The 25,344-nt window shown below is 35.5% G+C and overlaps 1 protein-coding gene across 5 annotated transcripts in view; it reads left to right on the top strand.

Annotated features, from left to right (window-relative positions):
* RYR2 (ryanodine receptor 2) overlaps nucleotides 1-25,344 on the top strand; it is a 596,087-nt gene that overhangs the window by 446,823 nt on the left and 123,920 nt on the right. For 4 of the 5 annotated variants that reach the window (XM_045537281.1, XM_045537279.1, XM_045537276.1 and 1 more), the window contains exons 52-62: nucleotides 269-409; nucleotides 1,860-2,023; nucleotides 4,181-4,259; nucleotides 5,841-5,930; nucleotides 6,695-6,832; nucleotides 9,072-9,149; nucleotides 10,347-10,422; nucleotides 15,149-15,272; nucleotides 15,758-15,873; nucleotides 19,741-19,805; nucleotides 22,220-22,341. In XM_045537281.1, the coding sequence (XP_045393237.1) occupies nucleotides 269-409; nucleotides 1,860-2,023; nucleotides 4,181-4,259; nucleotides 5,841-5,930; nucleotides 6,695-6,832; nucleotides 9,072-9,149; nucleotides 10,347-10,422; nucleotides 15,149-15,272; nucleotides 15,758-15,873; nucleotides 19,741-19,805; nucleotides 22,220-22,341 (1,193 nt within the window). The remainder of the gene's footprint in view (nucleotides 1-268; nucleotides 410-1,859; nucleotides 2,024-4,180; nucleotides 4,260-5,840; nucleotides 5,931-6,694; nucleotides 6,833-9,071; nucleotides 9,150-10,346; nucleotides 10,423-15,148; nucleotides 15,273-15,757; nucleotides 15,874-19,740; nucleotides 19,806-22,219; nucleotides 22,342-25,344) is intronic. The other variant, XM_045537278.1, reaches the window with a different exon arrangement.

A 25,344-nucleotide genomic window follows, 5' to 3' on the forward strand; every position in this document is an offset into this window, starting at 1 on the left:
ATATACAACCACCCCATAAAGAATGGCTGTTCAATATACAGCCATTTGTAAAACTTGGTGTTTGGTCTTCATACCGTGATCAGTGTTAAATTTTAAAGACACATAGTATACAAGGTGACAGTGTTCTCCAAGAGAATAAATATGGGATTGAGCAGTTTCACTTCAGTTTACCTTGTTGCATAGCATGAGAATGCCACATGAGGGGAAATGGAAAAAAATATAAAAGATGTCTTTTTGCTCATTGCTTTTGTAATTGTTTCCCATGTAGCTGTTGACAAATCACTATGAAAGATGCTGGAAATATTACTGCCTGCCTGGAGGGTGGGGAAACTTTGGTGCTGCCTCAGAAGAAGAACTTCATTTATCAAGAAAACTGTTCTGGGGCATTTTTGATGCCCTGTCTCAAAAGGTAATTTAATGTTTTGTGGACTTATTTGTATTGCTAAAATAATAAAAAAAGTCATAGGCCCTGGGTAAGGTAGTATTCCACCAGGTATACTATAAAAATTACAGAGCTTTACTTTGTTCTCTTTTCTCAACTTAATAACAAATGTTAAGAATACAATTTATATGATTTTTCTTAATCATTATGGTAGCATTTTCCTTGTGATCATAACACTATTTGTGGATTTAAAATGGCTAAGCAGTTCAGGAAATTCTGCACATGGTTGACAAGTTTCTGGTGCATGTGGGCTTGCTTGGACTCAAACTCTACCTAGTCACATCTGCAATCTTATAAAGCCTGATGAAATTATATTGAATATAAAAATACAAAATATTATAAAATTATTATATTCCAGTGACCTAATAACTTCTCCTGCTTTGCTGCCATGGAGATTTAAGTACTGCCACTCTGTGTTACTTTGTGTATGTGGCATTCTCTTATAGTTGCCATATTTATAATGAATAGCTGATACATTTTGAGATGACTGGAGGGTAGTGATTTCAGGGAAAACTATGAAGATCATATTTTTTAATGCTCATGCTTAAATTAATCAAAAATCTCTTTGAATTCCCAGGTAGATATTATTAAGATGATTGGAGTAGTATAACCATAAGTTTGCTACATAATAGGGGAAAGTTTATCTGTGATTACCTTTGGCAGCTACATTTTGATGCCTTTCCTTACTGAATTTCCTTTGGTGAACGGAATCCTTTAAAAATAATGTGTAGGTATTTTTAGAAGCATGACAACATTTATTTAAAATTGAACATTTAAAGTGAGATATTTGAAATGATTATTTTTAATTTTCTAGAAGATCTATAACTACACATTTAACTATGTTACAATTACGTAATTACATAATTATGTAATTGATATGCAAATACTTTTGCCCAGAAATTTTTATTATACATCCTCTAGAATTTTTTCCCAGTTCAGAATTTTATTTTTCATACTTTTGAAATGCAGCATAGATCAGTTAAAATTTCTCATGCTCTGGAATGTTATCCTTCACATATTTTCCACATATGGTAATTATAACATAGGGCAACAATAGTCTATAAGTGTAAGGAATGTAGTCCTCCTTGAAATTATATTTATGTTATAGAGACGTTTTATATTCAATGTTAGAACATTCAAGTTTACATCATTTCAAATATGTTGAAGCAGCAAAGATTTTATTCTCCTTAAGCTGTAACTACAGTAAATCTTGCTGCAGTTTCTCTTATGTTTGATGGGATTTCAGGCCGTATGTTCCATTTTCCAGGGAAAGAATCATCAGGGAGTTAAGTTAGCCCGCGACAAGTCAGATTTTCTTCTACTACATTGTATCAGCCATGGTGATCATACTAACAACTTTTGTCATAGAATAATAAAGTGATTTTTTTTTTTTTTTTGGTCCTCCATTTTTTCCCAGAAATATGAACAAGAACTTTTCAAACTGGCACTGCCTTGCCTGAGTGCAGTTGCGGGAGCTTTGCCTCCAGACTACATGGAGTCAAATTATGTCAGTATGATGGAAAAACAGTCATCAATGGATTCTGAAGGGAACTTTAACCCACAACCTGTTGATACCTCAAAGTATGGACTCTTTCTATTGCAGCAGATTTTTATTGTAAATGATGTGTGAAGTCTGAAATTGAATAAGGTACTAAAGTGAACTTTCTCTAATACATGCCCCCTTTGAATTGGTATCCTTTTGATAGGAGTCCCTTTAGTTGATCAAATGATAGTAGTAATAATGATTATACTAATATCAGAAACAGATAAGATGTACCTTCTAGGATACTCTTTACATAATTAGGATTTTCTGTGTATAACTACATGGTAACATCTATAATAAGAATCAAGAAAGTATATTAGTTATATTTTTAGTTGCAAATGTACCCTAAATGTTTATTTACACAGCCTCTGTATAGCATCTTTTACTTAAGATGATCCCAGCATGCACTGCAAAGCTGTTTGTACGAGTACCAAGGAATCACTTCACCCTTCACTGCATCTCAGGAAGGCATGGGGGTAACAGCAGATGTTGGACATCAGCAAGCACAGCATGAGATCGAAGGGAATATCAAAGGAGAATGTGGAAAATTTAGCATGCACTTACAGTGCAGTTTGACTAAAGCTAAAACAATATTACTCCACATTGTGAAACTTCTTACATGTACTTAGTTGCGTAAATTGTTCTACAAATACAATGTTTGGGTACTTCAGGTGATGGAAGTCTTAGCATTTTGTCGTTGTTGCTGTCTTTGAGTAGGACCATGGCTCTCCATTTGTACGGACAGCTGCCTCTTCATGCCACGTATTCTTTCTGATTCCGTGGTGACTCAGCAAGATGAGTTTTAGCAAGGTAGTCACTTGGTAGCTGTTATCCACAGCTTCCGAATTTGCTTGGGAATTCAACTTTGAGGTTTCTGAGCAGCCCCAGCTGGTTTAGCTTCCATAACCAGATCCAAATTTCAACCTCAGTGGTATGCCATTAGTTTGCTAATGTCTTAAATTTGCATGTTTGGTTTTTGATGACAGTCCCGTGAGAAGACTCTCCCTCCCCTCCCCCACCCCAGTATTTGGCTTATCTAATTGATTTTTTGTATCTCTTCCAAAGTAAGTAAACCAAAATATCACATGTTCACATTCCTACATGGGTAAGTTTGTGGTTTGCTAACATATGATATAATCCAGGATTTTAAAATAACATCAGAACAATGTAATGGTTTTGGTGTTAAATCCAATTAATAAGTATGGGCATGTATATTTACCTAGGTTTGCCTCTTTGGGGACTTCTTAGCAGATAAAGATTTACACGGCGATGTCAATAGTTTCTATATGATTGTGATTTTTATATATTGCTTAATATGTCCTATAGTTCAATTACTGATAGCTTTGCTAGAAAAGAACAGTAAATCATCTTATTATACTAGGTTTTATTTAGAATTTTATTCTCAAAGTCAATTGCTTTAATAAGTTATGTTCATTAATAAATGGAGTTACAGAGATATGTATTTAATTTTCCATTCATAGATACATTGATGTTCCCAAGTCTTACATTTACCATCAGACCTGGTCATCAATTGCATGCACCGGACATCTGTTCAAAGCATTAAATATTTATTTAAACATGAAAGGACTCAAGAATAAACATTATCAAAATCATAAAGCATGAGTTGGTTAGTTACTTTTCCCTGTAGTCAATCTTAATAACATTTAGAATATTATACATAGGCTATTAATATTTAAAATTATTAACACGTCACCAGTTGTATGAAATTAATTTAAACAGACTGTATTTCAGCCGTCTTTTTTCTATTTATAGTTGTTGCAGAAGAGACTTAAATCAAACAGGGAGAACTTCAAAGAAGAACTAGGGAGAGAAATGTGTCTTTAAGCTTATTGATTCTAACCATATCTTGACTTAGGGTTTGTTTTTTCTTTTCTATATACTCTATTGTCTTCATCTTTGAATATATTTTAATTTAAATATTTAACAATATATATATTGAATCTGTTATATCAACACATAATAAAATATGAGTCAACATAAAATGAGCAGATAGAACATTATCTGCTTGACTTTTTTATATTCTGAGAATATGAAAAAAATAATACTTTTTTAAAACTTTTTTAACAGTTATGCATTGTTGGGATCTAAGTATTCGTAAGCTGTGAGTAAATTATGAATATGATTTCCTGTAAATTCTGTGAAAATCAAGCTTTTGTTCTTTACTTTTTTCATAGTATTACAATTCCTGAGAAGTTGGAATACTTCATTAACAAATATGCAGAACATTCCCATGACAAGTGGTCAATGGACAAGGTAAAAGTCAGATTTACATTCTAATTCCATTGTCGTTATTAATGACTGCTCCTAGTATTTCTGACCCTGACAGCTTTTATTATTTTAAAGTGAGAGCTTTGTATTAATTAGGAAAGAACATTTAATGATAATTTACTAACATGATATTTAGCTAGTTCTGCTGATTAACATAAGTATGATATACATATGAATATGTGTGTTCATAAAAAGCACAATTTTAAGATTATAAAAAAGTCTATTAAATCATAATTGTAGTTTCTAAATACATATTGTTCATGGAGGTAAAAAGTCACATTCACCAGGAACTTCAGGAGGAAGTGGTGAACTCAGCATCGGAATTCACCTTTTAAGGAAACTGGTTTTTTATGTAGTTTTATATTAGATAAAATCCTGAAAATTCTTAATCAAGATTTAATGTTTCCCCTTGCTACTCTTCTGTTGTATTTCTTACTACCAGGTAGATCTACAGTTCACTAAAAATAGATTATGTTGGCCAGGTGACATTTTTATTTGTGTTTTCAAGAAAAACAGCCCAAATATGAAAACTAAAGTAGCCATATCTTTGAGATAATTCCTACATATTATGAGATTTTTCTAAAGGAAATGTTGTACCTGAGAATTGACATGTAAGTTGAGCCAAGTTTAAACTTGACAGAGGATGGTTAAACTAGGTTTGTCAGAGAAATTGAGTTGAAATGGTTCAAGAATCTAAAATATACATGTACTGATTTGGGGACGTAAAAATCAAACAGCAAAGGTTCTGAAGGACACTTGTGTCATGTAACAACTCAGTGTCAGCATGCTAGAGACCTTACATTCAGTTTCAGAGCTTGTCCTGGCCAGCCTACTCCCTCACTGCTCTAAGATACTCTTGTTTGTTTTGGTAAATGTGTGGTTCTTTGTTCAGTAATTAACCGATTTACTCGGTAAACCAGTGAGGGTCTCTTTTCTATAAAGGCTCCATTACGTACTGAGCAGGTGGAGTTAGTGATGGAGAGGACAGTCCTGAGCTTTTCCAGGACTGAGTTATCTGGATTCCATATGCAGACATCAAATGATACAGGGAAGTAAATGGTGATATGTACATGTGAGGAAAATAATGTGGAATGAATATGTTGAGAGATAATTGGATATAAAAATAGGCAAAAACAGGTAGCATTATTTAGGGAAGCTTCTGAGATGAATACTCCAGTTTTCTTGTTTCAAATGAGTGTTTCAAATACACACCTGACAGGTGAGGTCCCAAGATGTGTCAGAACAAATCGAGACCAGACTGTATATCCCTGTAGCGTCCTCCAGGGGGCGTGCTTCCTGGCACAATCCCAGACCCGAGTCTGTTTAAGGAAGACATGGTGCTTCCAATCTCTGGCTAATAAAAGGACTCATTCTAGATGATTACTGAATATAACATTGGTTAAGATAGAAATCTTTATATTCACTTAGGCTAGATAAAATTTCAACCTTAATTCTTACGTTGGATCATTTTAGGGTTATTTTATCAAGCACACACTTAAATACATGGACACTTACACTCTCAAATTAATACGTGTAAAACGATTTTTGGTGTTTGTGTTTTTTTAGTTGGCAAATGGATGGATTTATGGAGAAATATATTCAGACTCTTCTAAGGTTCAACCATTAATGAAGCCATATAAACTATTATCTGAAAAGGTGAGGGGTTTTTGTTTGTTTCAGCTTATAGGGTTTTAAGTTTTGTGGAAAAGTTTTTTGTTATATATTTTCTTATTAAAATGCCTTCTTTATTTTATAGTTACTATTTTTTACCTTTTTCAAAGATCCCATTTTTTATTCTCGTATGTTTTATATTTTTCTCTCTGTGCCCATTTTCTGTCAGTATTTGTCGTTCTCTTCTCTCCTTAATATTTTTCTTTTCCTTTTTTGTTTTTATATTCTTCTCTCATATTTTTAAGGACTTTAGGGAATATTCTTATAATGCTTCAGAGTTTCTTGATGACGGATGATAAAGTAATATTTTAATGTGCTTATTATGGTAAGTTTTTAGATATTTCACTTCTTTGGGGGAAAATGAATATCTTGACAAATCAAGTGAAAAGAATTTGACTTCATTGTGAATCGCATGTGTGTCACATAGGCTGGCACTTTTTCCTAATTGCATTTCTCCTTTCCGGTTTCTGTGTAAGGTAAGCTGAGAAGCTAAAGGAAATTTCACTTGTGTGCTGTATCGTGAGTGAGGATCCATCTTAGTAGCCTTTGTGAAACTAGGTCTCAACTCACACTCTGCTTTTTAGAATTTTACTTTCCTTTTTTTTATTTTTAAATATGCTATGCCAATCAAATTTTTAAAAAGTGAAAGCACACTATTTTACAACAAAACATTAACTATTTTAATTTTCATTTAGGTTCATGATAATCCCTGGTTTTTGTTTTCTTTTTTTTTTTTTTTTTTCCTCCAGGAAAAAGAAATTTATCGCTGGCCAATCAAAGAGTCTTTGAAGACCATGCTGGCTTGGGGTTGGAGAATTGAAAGAACTCGGGAGGGAGACAGCATGGCCCTTTATAACCGGACCCGTCGTATTTCTCAGACAAGCCAGGTGAGAATCAAAGTGATGATTCACCTATTTCTTTCATTTTTTAAATAATTTCAACTCTTACTCTAATTATTGGGTTTTTTTAAACAAATAACTTGAAGATTCTGAAGACTATAATAAAATTTAGAAGGGAGAGGAAAAAAATACTACTTTTTCTTTGGTTTTAAGTGAGGTTAAATCATGATTACAGTGCTGGGATTTATATATCAACACTTAACTTCTACTGGCCAGTATAGAAAGAAATACCCAATTAATTGTGAGGTCCTAAAGTTTTACCAACGATGGCTGGAAAACATGCTCATTCAATACAGTTAGGTTGTCCATAGAACTTTGTTCTTATTTCCAGTCAGATCTGAGGGTTACTTCTTAGCAAATTGACTGCCACACTAGAAAAAAATTTTTTTTTCCTTGGGGCCACAGTGTTTTATTACGAAAATAGAATAAAAACTTCAAAAATAACACGATCCTTTCTCATGTCATGAAAATTTGTTATTTTTAATTGTTTTCTGTGCATGACTTTTATGCAACTTGAAAAATAATTCATGGGGCTCCCGAGGTAAAGAGACGTGTGAGTTACATGTGCTTCATGGGGCCCCCGGCTCAAAACTAGCATGAGTTAGATACAACTCACATGGCAGTTCATGTGTCAACAAGCCTTAGCCTCATTTAACAGATGGGTACACAAAGTCTTAAAAGAAGTAAGGTATTACCCCAGGCTGCACTGTTTGTGCTTTGTAGGGCACAGGCAGGCTGTAGCTATGGCACAGCTGCTGGTGGAATGGGGCAGACAGAGGAAAGCACTGACAGCTGTAGCTGAATGGGTAATTTTGAAAGTGAGAGGTAATGAATTGTAAGCAATTAATGCCTACTTAATCTTTTTCCTTTCCTTTTTTCACTGAAGGAAGAAATGTGGTTATCAGCTAAATATCATGAGAAGGGAGAGGGTTTGAGAGCTAAAAAAAATTTAGGCTGAAAATATTCATCATTAGTAGGGTATGAACCAATAAGGATTAGCCAAAAATACTGTTGTAATGAGGATCCAATTGGAATGCAATTTGTAATGTTTATGATGTCTCAGTAAATTTTTACAGTCCAGGAGCAGAAATAACCATTTGGATGGCCTGTGATTGCTCAACCAGATAATAAAAACACTATAGACTCTTTAAGATTTAGGAGTCGTTTGTTTTTTAATTCACGTTTAGTGTTTCAATTGAAATTTACATTTAAATCATATAAGCCTCTGTAATAAACTTAGTTAATGTAGAAATACACTTTTACATTGGACCACATGCTTGCTGGGACATGGAAAAACCAGTATGATCTTAATCTGGTAATTGTATTATGCATTTCATTCTTAGATGGTAAAGATGCAGAAGCCAGGGTTCAGTCCAAACTGAGTATAAGATGAGTATTGCTCATGAGGTCATTATTAATTATAGCATATTTCAGACTCTTTCATTGTGCAAGCATGACACAGGCTATATTTTTATTTTGCTCTTAGTCTGTTTTGTGTTTATTCATTTCTAAAGAGAGAATATGCAATTATGAAATATATCATGATATAATTTTAGATTTATAAGCAGGGACCAGAGCTCATTTCTATGGTAAACTTTCATATAATAGGCCTTTGGGTGGAACAAAGTAAGTGCCCAGGAAGGTAGTGAAACACATTCTTAAAACTGATGAGAAGATACAATTCATTTTTTAAAAGCGTAAGTTTAGAAATTAAGGAAGACTTGGCTGAGCATCGAGGATTTCTTTGTAAACCATTGAGTACCATATGCTATGCTTTTATAATTAAAAAGTTGGCTATTTTTTATCCTAACGTATCATTTTATCCTTTGACCCACAAAGACATTTGTAAATATTGACCTCTTCGATTTAAGTATTGCTTTCATGAAAAAGAATAAATTTCAGTGCAGCCTTACAATGGTCCTTTGCAATAAGGTAAGGTAATGTTTCAGGATTTTTGATTTTGGATTCATTGCGTAATTTGTTGAATTCTTATCATTAACTTTTGGGATTGTCAGTCCCTAAGATACTTGGATGTATTTAATGTTACTCAATCATAAATTATTGTCAGGCACTCAAATATAATTTGCTAGATATGTTTGCAAAATTATTTTGTATAGGTGATTGCCAGTTTAAGCTGAGAAAACATTATGTTTGCTTTGTATCTCTAAGTCTCTTAAGTCTTAAGTCTCTCGCACAGAGTTTTTAATCAGACGCGATTTTGATCTAGGTTTCTGTAGATGCTGCCCATGGTTATAGCCCCCGGGCCATTGACATGAGCAATGTTACGCTATCCAGAGACCTGCATGTAAGTACTATTACTTTTTAAAAATATTCTCCAAATTTCATTTTTAAATGCATACTGTAACACTTTCCTGTATATACTTCTCAACATGAATTGTTTGAATGTGGTTATCATATAATGTGTCCACAGTTTATAGATTATATACCCTAACCTTTTAGTGCCGTCAAAGTTGATAAAACTTTTTCTAGGGTATTTTCTCCACATAACATATTTTTCTTAAAGATAACATGCATTCAAATCCTAATATTATATAGTTATATGTATAGAGTAAATAATAATGCTCTGCTCAAAGATCATCTTAATTTTCAAATTGTCCAGGGAAATTAATGCTATTCTGCTTACTCCATTCATAGTCTTATCTTATTCTCCTTTGTCACTAAGGAACCTAATTTGAAAAGAAAAATTTGAACGGAGCTAAAATTTATTGCTTTTTTCTTTCCCTGGGGGTGAAAAATTTGCTGCCTTGGAACATAAGTTTACGGGTCAATATGATATTCGAACAATGATATTGACATTGTTAGTAACTGTATTATTCCAAGAGAAATAAAGAAGTAAATATAAACTTTTTGTGTGGGTAAATTGCTTGGATTGCCCTTTATTATTGTTTCTGTATGAATGTATTAAAATGACATAGTAAACTGGAAAATCAAAAGTGAAAAGAATCTTAGAGATAAGTTTATCAAAATGCAGAAGGCCACAGAGAGACTAATGTGGCTAATCTGAGGTCTCTCACCTAGTTTGGGCCGAGATTGATCCAGAAGTCACATTTTTGACTTTCCATGTAATGTTCTTCGCATTCAGTGTTTCATGAGGTTTAGGTCATCTTTTAAAGCTTTGAAAATTAAAACAAGAACTTGTAAACAAATATTTTTTTTTGTTAAAGTTCATAGCTCTTTTGAAGTTTCATTATTGAATTAATAAAACATGTTATTAAACATTATAAGTAAATAACCATGACCATTCCTATAGATTCAGCTCAGCTATTTAGTTACTGTAGAACATTGCAAATCATTAGAGTTCTTTGGAATTCAGATTCCAAACAAGAAAGCTGTTTGATTATTTTTTAAATGTATCTTAGCACTAATACTCTATGATTGATTCATTTAAGGCATGTTTTGATATTACATATTAGAAAGCAATGTTATCCTTTTTTACTTACTGAAGTAATAACTTAGCTCCTAAATATTTTGTTCATTTAAGGCTATGGCAGAAATGATGGCTGAAAATTACCATAATATATGGGCAAAGAAAAAGAAAATGGAATTGGAGTCCAAAGGTAATATTACCTAAAAACCTTTATCAAAAATTAGAGTTCAACTACATGAGTATATGGATGAAGTAGTCTTTTAAGCACAAAACCTCATTATACATTTATTTTATTAGAATGGTTCAAATGTACCTATAACAGATTCAAAGTGGAATTTCTGTAATTTCCTGACTGCTAGTATATATTTTCTTGTGTCTCAGAATTTTGATGGCTCTCTTTTACCCATTTTAGCATATAGACAACTGTACTTATTTTCCTATTAATAATATCCAAAGTGTTCTATTAATTACTTAGACCTCACTTCCTGAGTCTCATTTCTGACTTAATCTCTTATCTCATCCCGTTTTATTTCCTGTCTCAGCCTCTTTTGTCTAGTCCGTTATGTTACTATCTCTTGCGTGCTTTTGCTTGCTCTTTCCTTCTTTTTTTAAAAATACTAAAATGATCTAATATTCTCTTAGTCATTTCTCAAGTCTTATTTGCATATTTTCTTCAGTTTAATGTATCGTACACTGATGATCTCTTTCATTGTTGTTTGTCATTAGTCTATACACATATTGTTTATAGTGTGTGTGTGTGTGCACGCGTGTACGTGTGCATGCACTCTCTCTTTAATGACTTCCTATGTGGGTTTATGGGAATAAAATCTTTTAAGTTCAGGACCCCAAGTTTTACTTCTTTTGTAATCCTTATTGTACAGTTCTGGGCACCAAGAAATCTTCCATTTCTATTTATTAGGATAGGTAAAAATATAGAGGAGAAGATTTTTGCAAGATGGGGGTATTTCGTAGTGAAAGGGATAGCTGTGTGTGATGTAGTAGGGTGTTACTGGTACCAAGCAGTGGGAAACAGAATAACCCGGATTATAATAGGATTGGTCACAGAGAGACAAGGAGAGGATTCTACATTTTAAATTGCCTATTGCAAAATGTGGCTCAGAACTGTGCCTGTTATTCTAAAACACTCAATGAATGTGTGGTAAATGAAGGATTAATTCATTGGCTGGCCCATGGATGCATGGATAGCAAATGAATCATAGAGTTTTGCTGAGTAAAATTCTTGAGGGATATTGCCCACATGACTAATAAACAAAATTACTATTTTTTACATGAACAGATTATATGAAAATAATCCGTTCCCTTTTTCCCAGCTATGTTTCAGTCACTATGGTTGGGTTAAAATTAAAATTAATATGCAGGTATGTTATTAGAAGTTGAGTATCCCTTATCAGAAATCCTTGTTTAGGTTTTTGAATTTTTTCAGATTTTGGAATATTTGCATATACTTCACCAGTTCAGCATCCCTAATCCCAAACCCCCAAATCGGAAATACTCCAGTGAGCATTTCCTTTGCGTGTCATGTCAGTGTTCAAAAAATTTTGGATTTTGTAGCATTTGGGTTTGTGATTTTTTGGGTTACAGATATTGAACCTGTGCTGCTTTGCTAAATAAGCATGCTAGAAAATCAGTGTTGCTTCTGATTTCTGGGCCAGACATTGAGTGTCGTTAAGTCAGTGTTTTATTTAAGTCATGCCATAAATGGAACTCATAAATGGAACATTCCTACTTCTGCATCCAGCTTGTTGTAAAAAAAAAAAAGTTGTCCCAAATTCCTATTACATATTTGGGCAACATGGTTGCAGCAAGCTAAGTGATAAGATAGGTGAAATTGGTCCTCACGGTCATTAATCTTTCTCACTGCCCATGTGCATCTCCTCTTAACAGAGGAAGTGAGTGGTTTAGGACCAAAATGGCAGACCAGTGGGAAAGGTGTTGAAATATACAGCACTCGATCCTGGCTTTTAGGTTATTGAGATTAACAAAGCAGAGAAGTGAGTCTTGGAAAGAGAAGGTTAGCTTGAGACTGTGGACAGAACAGAAACTACACATGTCTTTTCTCAAATTTGTTTTCCCACCTGAGGATGTTAATAGTAGGGAGGATGCTTATAACCAGCAGAGTAGGCAGCTGTGTCCTGCCAGCTCTACTTCCACTGCCAAGAAGGTCTGGGTGGGAGGGTGGACGGTGCCCGTCGCCACTCAGTCTTGGTACCTCTGTGTGTGTGTGTGTGTGTGTGTGTGTGTGTGTGTGTGAGAGAGAGAGAGAGAGAGAGAGAGAGAGAGAGAGAGAGAGAGAGAGAGAGAGAGAAAGAGAGAGAGAGAGAAACAGACATGGGAACTCAGAAACACTAAAACAATCAGCACTGAAGCTGCAGTTTCATTTCCACCCATTCTGATCTCTTTCGTCACCCCTGCATCTACGTGCAGAAGATGAATCTGCATCAGAAAAATCTGGAGTGAAGCCCCTCTTTCACTTGCCCTGGGCATCTGGTCTTCCGTACTGTCCCAATTAGCTTTAGGAATCTAGTAAAGTTTTAGGAACATCAGTTGCCATAAGGAGTATATCATTAAGAGAAATAAAGGAGTAAAAGTCCAAAGAAGTATATGATCAGCACTCCCACATTAGTGGCATCTCTTTGTATTATTCTTTCCCCACCACTGGTTCAAGTATTTGTATCAAAGTGAGCTGTTGTGAAGCCAAGGATAGCCCTAGTATCAAGCATTTTTGACCCTTTAGTGTGAATGAGTTTGCCGGCTAGTGCTAGTATGTTTGAGGCAGTATCCTAGGAATCACTGCCTATTCCTGTAGCTGCTTTCCTTCCGCACAAGCCACCCACATTCATGTCATAAATGGGAAAGATGAGGGTTGGAAGAGCAAGGGAAATGCCCCGCAGTCACTGTTAGGAGGCACAGCAAAAGCATAGGACCGATTCTGCCTGCTGACTTCAAATTACCCAAACCATATAGTTCAGTGGAGGTCTCACAAGGTGAGGAGAGTTTCAGAGGCAGAAGATACTTTGTGTTCTTAGGATTTTTAAATTATTGATCTCTTTCTCTCTGTCTCTCCCTCCCTCCACCTCCCCCAGAGTAACCCATTGGTACATGACCCTCAGATCATTGTGGATTACAAATTAAGTTGCCAAATTAATAAAATTCTCTAGGACTAAATGTAATGATGGAGCTCTAAATAGGTGATGGTTGGATAAATTGGGATGACTGAATTATTAATAGATGCTTGATTTTTAAAAAGTGCTTTTATTGTTTTTAATTGGCACATAATTATACATATTTATGGGTTGTAGTATGATATGTCATACATGTGTAAAGTGTGTAATGTTCAAGTCAGACATCCATCACCTCAAGCGTTTATCTTGCTCTGTGTTAGTAGCATTCAAAATTTGCTCCTCTAGCTATTTGAAAGTATACAATAAATTTTTAAAAATTATACTGTCCTCATCAAGTATCCTGTTAAACTGGATCTTTGATTAGGACAGAAGTCCAATTTGGTTCTCAGTGCACTTCATGAACATTTTCTATATCTTTTTTTGCTATTCACAACATGTTAGTATTGTCTTCTGGCAACTGTAGTGTGCTTGGTACTCTTAATGTCATACTATGAAATAAATGACAGCTCCTCACTGTGCTTCATATTTGTTAGCTTGGTAGCTCTTGACTGTTCCCTTGCATTTATGGTAGTATAGTGTCACCTAATGGTCATGGAGTCCAGCGGGTGACTGCATGTCTAGATGGCGCTAGGCTCTGAGATGGCACTCGCAGTCAAAGCCAGCTGTAGGAAAACAGGACACTTTCTCCTTTGCATTTTTGCTTGTTTATTTACTGTATAGGAAAAATTCAACATTTAGGATTGTTTTTGTAGCCCTTGGCTAAACTACACTGAAAACTGATTTAGTAGGCTATATGTTATTATCATAACTCGAACAATGTTTATTTTTCACTTTTTTCTTCCTAGAATTCCCATAGCAGTTGTATTTCAGGATGATTCAGCATCCCACACACTGCATGTTACCATACATGCTTTATAAACTTTAAATTTGGGGCATATCATGTCATTCAGTTTGCTACTGCTTTCTTTGTATCAGATCTTCATATCTGAAATCAACAGTGCATTTGTTTATATTTTTATTAAAAAATTTGCAAAAACTTTTACAAAATTTATAATTTTAGAATTTTTTTTACTTATTAGTTTTTAAACTTTAAATATTTTCTAGAAGTTTTAAACCTAAAGAATAAAATATTTTTAGTATTTCTTACCAGACTAGGTATACTAGAAATCCAGACTCTTGCTAGAAGTTGTTTGCCAAAATTTTTTAATCAGTGAAGTATTAGATAGTTAACAATGATCAAGTTTTAACTTAGCACATCTACCTAGGGTTTTGTGTATTCATAAATAACATGACTATAAAGTACTCTCAGATCTGAGAGGTGTAATAAAAATTTCATATTTAAGACATTTTTTTCCTCTTCTTTTGGTGGGGCAGGAAATGAGCATAACACCTGAAACTTGCCTTACAATTTTACTAGATCCAGCTGAGTGTGTTTTAGTGTCTGTTCCCACTTGTAATTCCTTTGAAGAGAGAAGAGACTGCAGCTGCTTCTCCCTCCTTGTTTACTGCAGATGTTATTGACACCGATATTACAGATGCATGTATGTTCATGTTTTAATTGCCTCTCACAAGGAAAATGCAGTCTTTCTTTGACCAGTTTTCCTGAATTAATTGGAATATTAGAGGCGGAAGTCTTAATGAGTCTCACATGCACGATGTATTATTAAAGGATACGTAAAGTTTTGTGGTGTGGTCCTGTTATATATGTGGTGTATCTCATCTAAGATGATGTTCAAATTACCATGCTGTGTTCTTGTCCTGACATTCTCCTAGGAGGTGGAAACCATCCTCTGCTGGTGCCGTATGATACCCTGACAGCCAAAGAGAAAGCCAAGGACAGGGAAAAAGCACAAGACATCCTCAAGTTCTTGCAGATCAATGGATATGTTGTATCCAGGTAAAAGTACACCTACCCCAGTTTCATATTCTTTTCATGAGACTGAATATTTAAATATCCCTGTCAGATTTAAAGCTTAAAATGAATTCAAGGATCTGTTTAAACCTTAGAGCTACTGTTTAGTATGTTCAGAATGCACACATATCAGAAACATTAACGTCCTTAGCTGTTTGCCACATAACTGAGTTCCTTTGCTACTTCTATTAAATCACCTACCATCACTTAGGCAAAATCCCTAGGCCAAAAAATCACACTGTTTTTGTAAAGGCAACATTTTATTGCATAGAAATAGAGTTATTCACTCCAGTTTTATGTTACATGCAAAGTATTCCTTACAAAGTAAATCTCGTTTTTCCCTTGAGCTACAAGAATGTATGATGAACTTCAAAACTTGTATATTTGTATATTTTCTTTTTTTATAAAATTTTACTTTCCAAGAGACTTTGTATAATTTGCTTTTCATATTTCATTTTTTGCTATTCTAGAGGATTTAAGGACCTGGAACTGGACACACCTTCTATAGAGAAACGATTTGCTTATAGTTTCCTTCAGCAACTCATTCGTTATGTGGATGAAGCTCATCAGTATATCCTGGAGTTTGGTGGGTACCATATTCCTATTGCTAATGGCCCAGTTTTTGTTATTCTTAATGTTTACAACATCAGGATATAGAAAAGGTAGACAACTGGGCTGTTTCCTGAGAGTATAAGCATGTCCTATTCATCCTAGTACTAAGTAGCATCCAACAGTCAATAGATAGACCAGTGCTTAGTGAGTGGGTGAAGTCTGTGAACTTTTAAAAAAATCTAACATATGCATATACTTGGGAGGCTGAAGTGGGAGGATTGCTTGAGCCCAAGAGTTCAAGAGCATCCTAGGCAACATGGTAAGACCCTATCTCAAAAAACAAAACAAAAACAAAAATCTGACATGTAATTCTTTTCTTCTTATGTTTATTGGTATTGATTTTTTTTCATTTTGAAAGATACATTGGAAAGACATCAAAATTTTAAGATACAGTTAAATATTTTCTGTGATATTAATTGTTCTACTCATTTAAAAAAACTCTAAAGCCCTATAGATTCTCAAAAATTCTAAACATTGTAAATAAAGGCCTTGAGTTTAGCTTTTGTAGGGACGTTCATTTATGCTGGAGTACCTGCGGTGCAGAATGCTTTATTATTGTCTTAGGGTACAAGGAAAGACCTTCTCCCCAACTAGCCCAGGGCCACCTCAACACAAAAGGAACTCACTGTTTTGTGTCTTACATTCAGAACAGACCATCAAAGCAGCCTCCTGTCACTTCCATTATTTCATGATCCTCCCCAGAAATGTTGAATTAAAATTCAACTTGTTAATTACCCACCTTCATGTCAGATCATCTTCCAGACACTGGTTGGGGATATAAGGAAGTACGGTTTGTTCCCTTTTGAAAACCGTGTGTTCTTCTGGCCATGGTCCTTTTATTTTCTTTTTCACTCTCAAGGTTTTCTTTTTGTTTTTGCATTTAATACTCACCTATTCATTCCACCTTCTTTTTTTTTTTTGAAACAGAGTCTCACTGTCGCCCTGGGTAGAGTGCAGTGTGTCATCATAGCTCACTACAACCCCCAACTTCTGGGTTCAAGGGATCCTCCCGCATCAACCTCCCAAGTAGCTGGGACTACAGGCACACACCACCATGCCTGGATAATTTTTCTAATTTTAATAGAGCCAGGGTATTACTCGTGCTCAGGCTGGTCTCGAACTCCTGACCTCGAGCGATCCTCCTGCCTCGGCCGCCCAGAGTGCTAGGATCACAGGCATGAGCTACTGCGCCCGGCCACCTTCTGTCTTTCAACACGTTTCCTCTGGGCCCATCATCTTGGATCCTTTAGCTGCTGTTTTTCTTAGACTTTAAATTTAGTTTCTGGCACAGCCTCAGGTTAAAGTTTTTAGAAATTCGAGCTCTGGTATTTTCTTGTTTCTAGCTCCCTATATCCTAAATGTGATTAAAGATTTTCCAGTTGACCACTGTTCTCGTGGACAACTTCCCTTTCTTTCTACCTGCCTCTGTATCACGGTCTAAATACTGCATTATTGCTCTCTTCTTAATCATCTTTTTCATAAAAACTAACCATACAGACTATAATATATAACATAATCTCTCTGTAACTCTTACAACTATAATTTTGAAAAATATGATTCTCGATTCATCCTAACAAGTAGCCAGATTAGCCTGGATTAGTGAAATTTGACCTCCAAGAAAACAAACGAAGCAGTGGTGAATTTCTGAAGCACTCATGCACAAAGTTAAATATTGCAATTTCTGATCTGCCTTTAAAAGGATCTGATGGAGGACCACCTCCAAGATCCAGTCTTCTTTCTGGCATGGCAGAGGAGAAAAGGGAAAAAAAATGAGTAATTGTTTGGAGAAAGGAACAAGAAAATATTTTTGGTTTTGATTTTTTACCTTGACGTGGAAAGCAGAAACACAAATGTGAAAGGTAGAAATGTGTTCAGGTATCGTCCAAGCTTTATTCAAATTTCTGAATAAACTAGTCCACTGTGTGCAGGGAGAAATGAGAATCTTGCTCCAGGACACATTCCTCCAACTTAGCACATTTCATTCTTTCCACAAGGCAGAGGGTCTTATAAACCAGTGGTCCCCAACCTTTTTGGCACCAGGGACTGTTTTCATAGAAGATAATTTTTCTTCTGTGGGGGCAGGGGAGTGGAATGGGAGCAGTGGGTAGCAGCTGTAAGTGCAGATGAAGCTGTGTGGCCAGGTTTCTAACAGGCCATGGCCCTGGTACCTGTCTGAGGCCTGGGAATTGGGAACCACAGTTATAAACGGAACACTGGGGAGAAATTAGGTTACAATGACAGAGCCCAACAAAATAAAAGTTTTTACAATTCCTGTTGTTTATGTACCTTTTTTGCATGTCTGTGCCTGGGCAAATTATGTATAACTCTGTTAGAGGAAACAGATAGAGCTGTGATTGTCAACACCATCATTTATTTTAATTTTCATCTTTCATTGTTATTGCAAGGAAAGCTGCTATATTGTTGTCTCCCTTTATCCTTCTCATTATTGTCTTTGCAACACATCTCTAACTTACTCATTCCTAGACCTAAGCTAATTGCGATAGTAAGAATACGCATATGCCTTTTTCTAATTTTTGTATTATTCCATAGATCATATTCTTTCCAAATCTTTTTGCATTTTGCACATAAACATTCTTGTTAAAATGTGCAGCAAAAGACAAGAAATTTCCTATTTAATTCCTTGAAATATTAGCAGATTTGGCTGTGCATAAAATTTTGCCTTGACATTTTTTATATGAGAAAAGTCCCTTATATGGACCCAGCCATTTTACATAATGTACTCAAAAGAGATTTAATGACAAAGTAATACAAAAATGAAATTTGCAACTGTTAAAAAGACATCATTTTATTTTATCTGTTCATGGGGAGAGAGCATTGTTCTGGTATTATAAAATATTACCTGAATTTCCTAAAAATTATCCTGAATTTATGTCTCAGATTTGATAAAGCATATCTGAAATTATTTTTATTTCTATTTTGAAAAGAATTTTTTCAAGTAAAGTCAGTTTGATTCTGACAAAATCTGGAAGCTCTGCTTACAAATTTTACTAAAACATGATATAAAATTAGGAATTTTTCAGCTCTCTAATATGTTCTGCCTATCATCATGGTTATTATAGTTTATTACTACCTCTTCTATATATATATTACCTCTTCTGTATGCATGAAGGAGGTAAGAAAAGCCACCTTCTAAAGTAAATTCATTAGGTTAAACTAATTCTTAACCTTGAATCATTTTCAAAACCATGGGGGAAGACTTGGGTGTTTTTGCTTTGCTTATGGAAATTATCTTTTGACCTAGGTCAGAACTTCTCTATTCTTTAGCAGAATGCTAATTTTCCAACTTAGTATTAACATTGTTATCTTCCTCCTCATTGCAGACTCTGACTTCCTGCAGATTTTGAGTTTGTATATTAAAATTGGAAGCTTTAACTTTCAGTTACAACAAGAGATATAACCATCTTTATTAGAGGCCAGGGTTAAAATCTAACCCATTATGTGGACTGGATTTATACTCATTTTCCTCGCCCCAGTGAGCTTCCTTTCCTAAAGGCTAATGACGACCTGGGATTTTTACTGTATTCTATTCCATCTTCCCCCTACATGTCAGTAAGATCTCAAAACCACACAAGTGTTTGTGCTCCTAACCATGAATATGGGCTGTCCTTAATAGCATTTTTGTTTGGATTTGTGTATTTTTAAAAAAATCCTTTTTTTAAATTACACTGTTGAAGTTAGCCTTTGTCATTTTGGTTGGCTTTTTGTATTCAGCTTAGTGGGATAATACCTTTAGCAATGCCTTTTAAACTTTGCATTTTGGGTGAATATTCTTCTAGTGCTTGAAGTGCAACATGTACCTAAAAACTCTTCATATCTACAGATGGTGGCAGCAGAGGCAAAGGAGAACATTTCCCTTATGAGCAAGAAATCAAGTTCTTTGCAAAAGTACAGTATACAATCCATCTTGTTTTTGCTTCAATATGTTTGCTTACAAAATATACTCATTAGATTGTTGCCCCGTTTCAGAATGTACTTGTCTACAAATGTGAATTTTACTACACGTGAATATTCTGTGGCATGAAAATAACTGCATGAATCATGCTCCCAGCACATGTGCTCATACTTTAACTTGCTCTGATTTCCCTACTATCGTCCTCAAATGACTTTGTTCTATCAGGCGTTTAATTCAAGTTGGCATTTTGTCTTTATCATATGATGTAGAAGAAGAATACTTCTTAACATTTGAATATTGTTATGACTTTGCATTTTTAGACAAGTATTTCTTTTATAATTAGGAAATGCATTAGTTAATTTATAAATGGGTACATTTCAAGAAGCTTTAGTATAGAATCTTTATCGTAAGACCTTAGTCCTACCCATTTTATAGAGGTTGAGAGAGAATAAATTGTTCATATATGCAATATATCCCATTGCTATTATCCATTCCATTTCATAAGGATTTATCAAGAATTTGCCATATTACTGGAAATTCATCACTTCCATTTGCCCAAAAAGGGAAGGGGATGAAGAGTTTAAAAGTCTCCTTATTGGTTTAATTCACTTTCTCAATATTTATGCTGTGCCTAGTCTGTGTCAGGCATTAGGCAGTGGCCTGGGGACTGTCATGAAGACACAGTGCCCTTGGGTAAGCTTTCCTGTTTATGACACCTTGGAGTTACCCTGAATACCTAATTATGGCTATCCATTTCCTTTCAAAGTGCCTCCATTCAGTTTATTACAGATATTTGCTATAAATGCAACTTCATATGGATTATAAAATAGCATGCTTTTTGATTGATTGCTGTTTGGCTTCTAGTATGTTTTCAGGATGGTGTCCTGTACTGTAAAGGAGGTTTCTCTTGTCTTTCTGCTGACTACGGCACTCAGAGTCTGTTCCAATCATGTGAAGATCTGAAGTTTGTCCTGGGGTGTGCATTGTTAGCCATAGGTAGATAGAGAGAGATACATCTGTATGTCTCTCCAGTGTCTACTAGATTGTAATCTGCCTCGGTAGCCAGTTATCAGAGTATTCATGGCCTCTCATCATACCTTTAAAATACATTCTGTTGCCTGTATGCTCAGCACCTGTAGTGATTTTGTTTACAGATGCTTAATGTGACTTAATTTCTACTAAGTCTATCTTCATTCATTCACCATATTAATTGAGTGCCTACTATGTGCTAATCACTAAATTCAAGCAATGTCACAACTTTTAAGGAAGATCAATAAAAATTTGTGTATCCCTCCATAATATATAACTGTGCTATTTATTCCATGTGGTAGGGGAAAAAAAGTATATTTAGATAGACTTGAGTTTGAATATTGGAAATGCTGATTATTAGTATTTTTTTCATTTATTAATCTAACACATATTTATCCAGTGCTTGCTATGGGCCCCACACAGCCCTCAGCACAGGATTGAGTGGTAAAGAAAACAGACCAATGAGCAAGCAGTTCTAGAGGCCAGGAAAGGGTTATAATGAGAAACAAAGCCAGCAATGTTTCTTGCTTCCATGTACCCTGTAGACTCCTAGGGAGAGGGACTTTAGTCCAAAATCACACACACAAAATGTAAAATTACAAATGATGTTCTAGGAGCAGAGAATACGGGCTTTTATTTAGTTGAGATCAGCAAAGGCTTATCTGAGGAATTGCCGCTGAGCTGAGATCTGCAGGAGCAGTGAAGTGAATAGATCATGGAGCGTGGAAGAACATTGCAGACAGAGGGAATGGCAGGTGCAAAGACACGTGGCGTGAGTGGACAGAGTAAGAAGGAATCTGCCTGAGGCCAGCAGGATTAAGTGTGCACGGAAGTGGGTGGTGGGCTTTGAGAAAGGCCAGGTGGAAAAAACATTGCGTAGGCAAGTAAGTTGCAACGTGACTTTGACTAAGTCACTCACTGTCTGTGTCTCTATTTAATACCTGTAGAGCAGCAGTGATGGCATCTACAGGACAGAGTAGTTACTACAAATGCAATCCTCACACATAGTAGAGACTCAATAGAATACAGTTGTCACGGGTGATGTTTTGGGCCTGTTGGGCACCGAACTATGTTATATGAAAATATTGAGAATATTTTATTTTGAGAAAACGTTGAGAATAATTCCAAATTATTGAAAATTTGCTCTGTTCCCCATAATCACATCCCACCATATTCGTCTCCCCCCAGCCCCCCAGCCACAGGCGGGAGACGGCAGAGTGCGGTGTAAGTGAGGCGTGCCCTGACATGGTGCTGGCCGCGTGGGTGTGAGGGCACCTGTCGCATGGGAACAGAACTCTGACTGCCCCACAGCCTCAGCGCTCGTGCATCCTCCAAAAGGTTCCACTGCGTAGATCTGTTTTCTTTTCCTTTCTTTCAGGTCGTTCTTCCTTTAATTGATCAGTATTTCAAAAACCATCGTTTATACTTCTTATCTGCAGCAAGCAGACCTCTCTGCTCTGGAGGACACGCATCAAACAAAGAGAAAGAAATGGTGACTAGGTAAACAGCTATAAAAATAACACCTGTTGTTTGACTTAGGAGCATGTATACGCGTTTGCAAAGAGAACCTGAGAACCTTGCAGTGGGAACACGTGGAGTTTGTCCTCCCATCTTCCCTGGTCCCTGTCCTCTTGGAATCCAGCACCAGAGGCGCACGGTTCCTGCAAGCTGAGATAGTGTTCTAGACATGGAGTTTGTTTGTATCTTTCTGCTAAATGTAATGCTGAGTAGAAAGGAATAAAATACCTAGTACAGAATTGACAGGCAGGGACTGGAGATCATCATTTATTAGTATTTGTGATAAATGGTACTTTCAACATGAGTTTCTTTAACATTTTTGCAAATCTAATATTTTTGCCAGCCTTTATTTTTCAGGAAGGTAGAATCCCATTTACACAAATTTAATTTAATTTAAAAAGTAATGACCGATCTTGGAAGAAAATGAAGTCAAAATACGTACTTTCTGAGTGTTTCTCCTCATGCCACTCAAGCCAGCATCTTAGCGATGTCTTCTCATTTCTTTTTACACCTAAGTATTCTTTGTAAATCTATTTATGATTCTGTTGGGAATTTCAGGTCTTTTTCCTCAAAATTCTGCTAGGACTTAGTATACGTGAGAATCAATCACTGAGCGAATCTGCTTTTGTATTATTACATTGCTCAAAAGTCCGTGCCAAGATTTTAGTTTGTATCTGACCAAAATTTCTACAAAAGTGAGTAAACTGCATAAAGTAGAACACGGACGCTTTCCTTGGACTTCACTTTAATGCTGTGCTTGATGGTGGTACAGCAATAGTACCCACCTATGGGACAGAGTGAGATGAGACTGAACACAGTCACCAGAGGGTGGAGAAGAAATAAGATTTCTGCATCGCATAACATTGGGAATGCAACTAAAAGGGAATTTTCAGCTCATCTGTTTAATTTATTGTCTGTTTTCCCAACTAGTAAGTGACCAGTCACATGACATAGGATTGCAACAGCATAAAAAATGTCCTCAGACCTCATCAGATAGTAATTTTCCCATGAAGTTGATAAAATTGATGCTGGTTAAAATAACAGAGGGAATCCTTCCCAGGGACACACCTCGTTTCCGTACATTGGCACCGTGGGGAGAAGCAATGCAGTGTTACTTTCCAAAATGTGAATTTTCGCCCCTTCCCCTGTTGGCATGGCTTTGCCTCCTGCCTTCCCTAGGCAGGAGAGTGGCTGGTCCCTCACCGTTTCATCAACATTCTCACCCGTTCTTGGGACCAGCGTCCTCCTGTGGATTGTGAGTGCAGCACCAGAGCTAGACAACCCCGAGCACCGGGCTACCCGTAATCATCGTGCGGCTGAGAACTCTTCTAGGTCTCCTCCTCCTCCCTGGGTCCTGTTAGCCTTTGTAACAGAAGCTCTGTCCCCAGAGGGTGTTGTAAATTTAGATGTCACTCGATTACATAAACCAAGAGATAATATCATCAGAGAAAATAGAGAAGATACGAATAAGTTGATGCAAATTCTGCTTTTTTCCTCCTCTCCTGTCTCGTGTTTTATTATACCCATTCAATTTCAGCCTTGCTCTCAGAACTATTTACTGACCACAAAATATGCATATATCAACACATCAAGTTGCATTTCTTAAATAAATATAATTTTTATTTGTTAATTAGACTTCTGTATAGCTAGGGAAAATTCATAGAACTAGGCACCAAAAAAAAAAAAAAAAAAAAAAAAAAAAGAGCCTATTTGACTTTACAAGAGTCTGTAACCCTCATAGAATAAATCAGAAGAACATCACTATTCTGTCCTAGGCTCGGTTGATGTAGCTTTGTGGCCCTAGACTACCCCTCTCTAATGATGCTGCACTGGAATGTGTTTAGTTACAGTCATGTGCCATATAACTACGTTTCAGTCAGTGATGGACCTCATATACAACAATGGTCCCGTAAGATTATAAAACCATATTTTGACTACACCTTTTAAATATGTTTAGATGTGCAAATACTTACCATTGTGTTACGTATGATTGCCTACAATGTGCAGTACAGTCATATGCTATCCAGGTTTGTAGCCAAGCAGCGATAGGCTACACCATATGTACAGCTTAGGTGTGTAGTGGGCTATACCATCTTGGTTTGTGTAAATACACTCTGTGATGTTCTCACAATGACGAAATTGCCTAAGGACACATTTCACAAACCATATCTCTATCGTTAAGCGGTGCATGGCTGTATTTTACCTTTAGTTTTTCTTTGCCTAGTGGAAAAAGGCTGGTAAATTTTACTTCTCCCATTAGTATTGCCAAAAAGAAGCATGTGCTATTTAAAATTCCAACATATAGAAAATAGGATGCACAATAGAAGTAACTTATTTTTATTACAGGATGTTAGTGCCAAACACAGGTAGAATTTAACCTCAGAAAATTTCATAGATGAAAAAATGAAAATAAATTATGGTACAGGTATATATAAAATGCTGTGCAGTTATTAAAATTATGACGAGTATGAATATCTAATAACTTAGGAAAATGATCATGATAAAATATAAAATGTATGCTTAAATAATATTATCTTACCTTTTTAAAAACCCTAAATTTGTATGTATATAAAAATACTGGTAGGAAATAAACTTAATTTTAACAGGTATTTTTTCCATCAGGTAGTGCATAGTAAATTTTTTCTTACTATTTTCATGTATTTTCCAAATGCTTAAAAAGGTCTTACTTTTGTAATCATAAAATGTTTTAAAGCAACCAATAGTACCATCACAGTAGCAAAAAAAAAAAAAAAAGCTAATTTCTTTGGAATGTTGAAATGGAATCACTGAAATTTATAAGGGATTTCTTACCACTGGAGTTAAATATTACTTCAGTGAATACTGTGAGTAAAAAAAAAAATAAGAAAAATAGATAAAATATGCTGAAATAGGTAAAAAACTGGCCCTACTACTATGAAAAAAATAAACATATCTTCATCCACATGGTAAATACTACAATGATGGCTTTAATTTGTATTTAACTGA

The sequence above is a fragment of the Lemur catta genome, chromosome 25 (assembly GCF_020740605.2).
Source record: "Lemur catta isolate mLemCat1 chromosome 25, mLemCat1.pri, whole genome shotgun sequence".
Classification (NCBI taxonomy): domain Eukaryota; kingdom Metazoa; phylum Chordata; class Mammalia; order Primates; family Lemuridae; genus Lemur; species Lemur catta.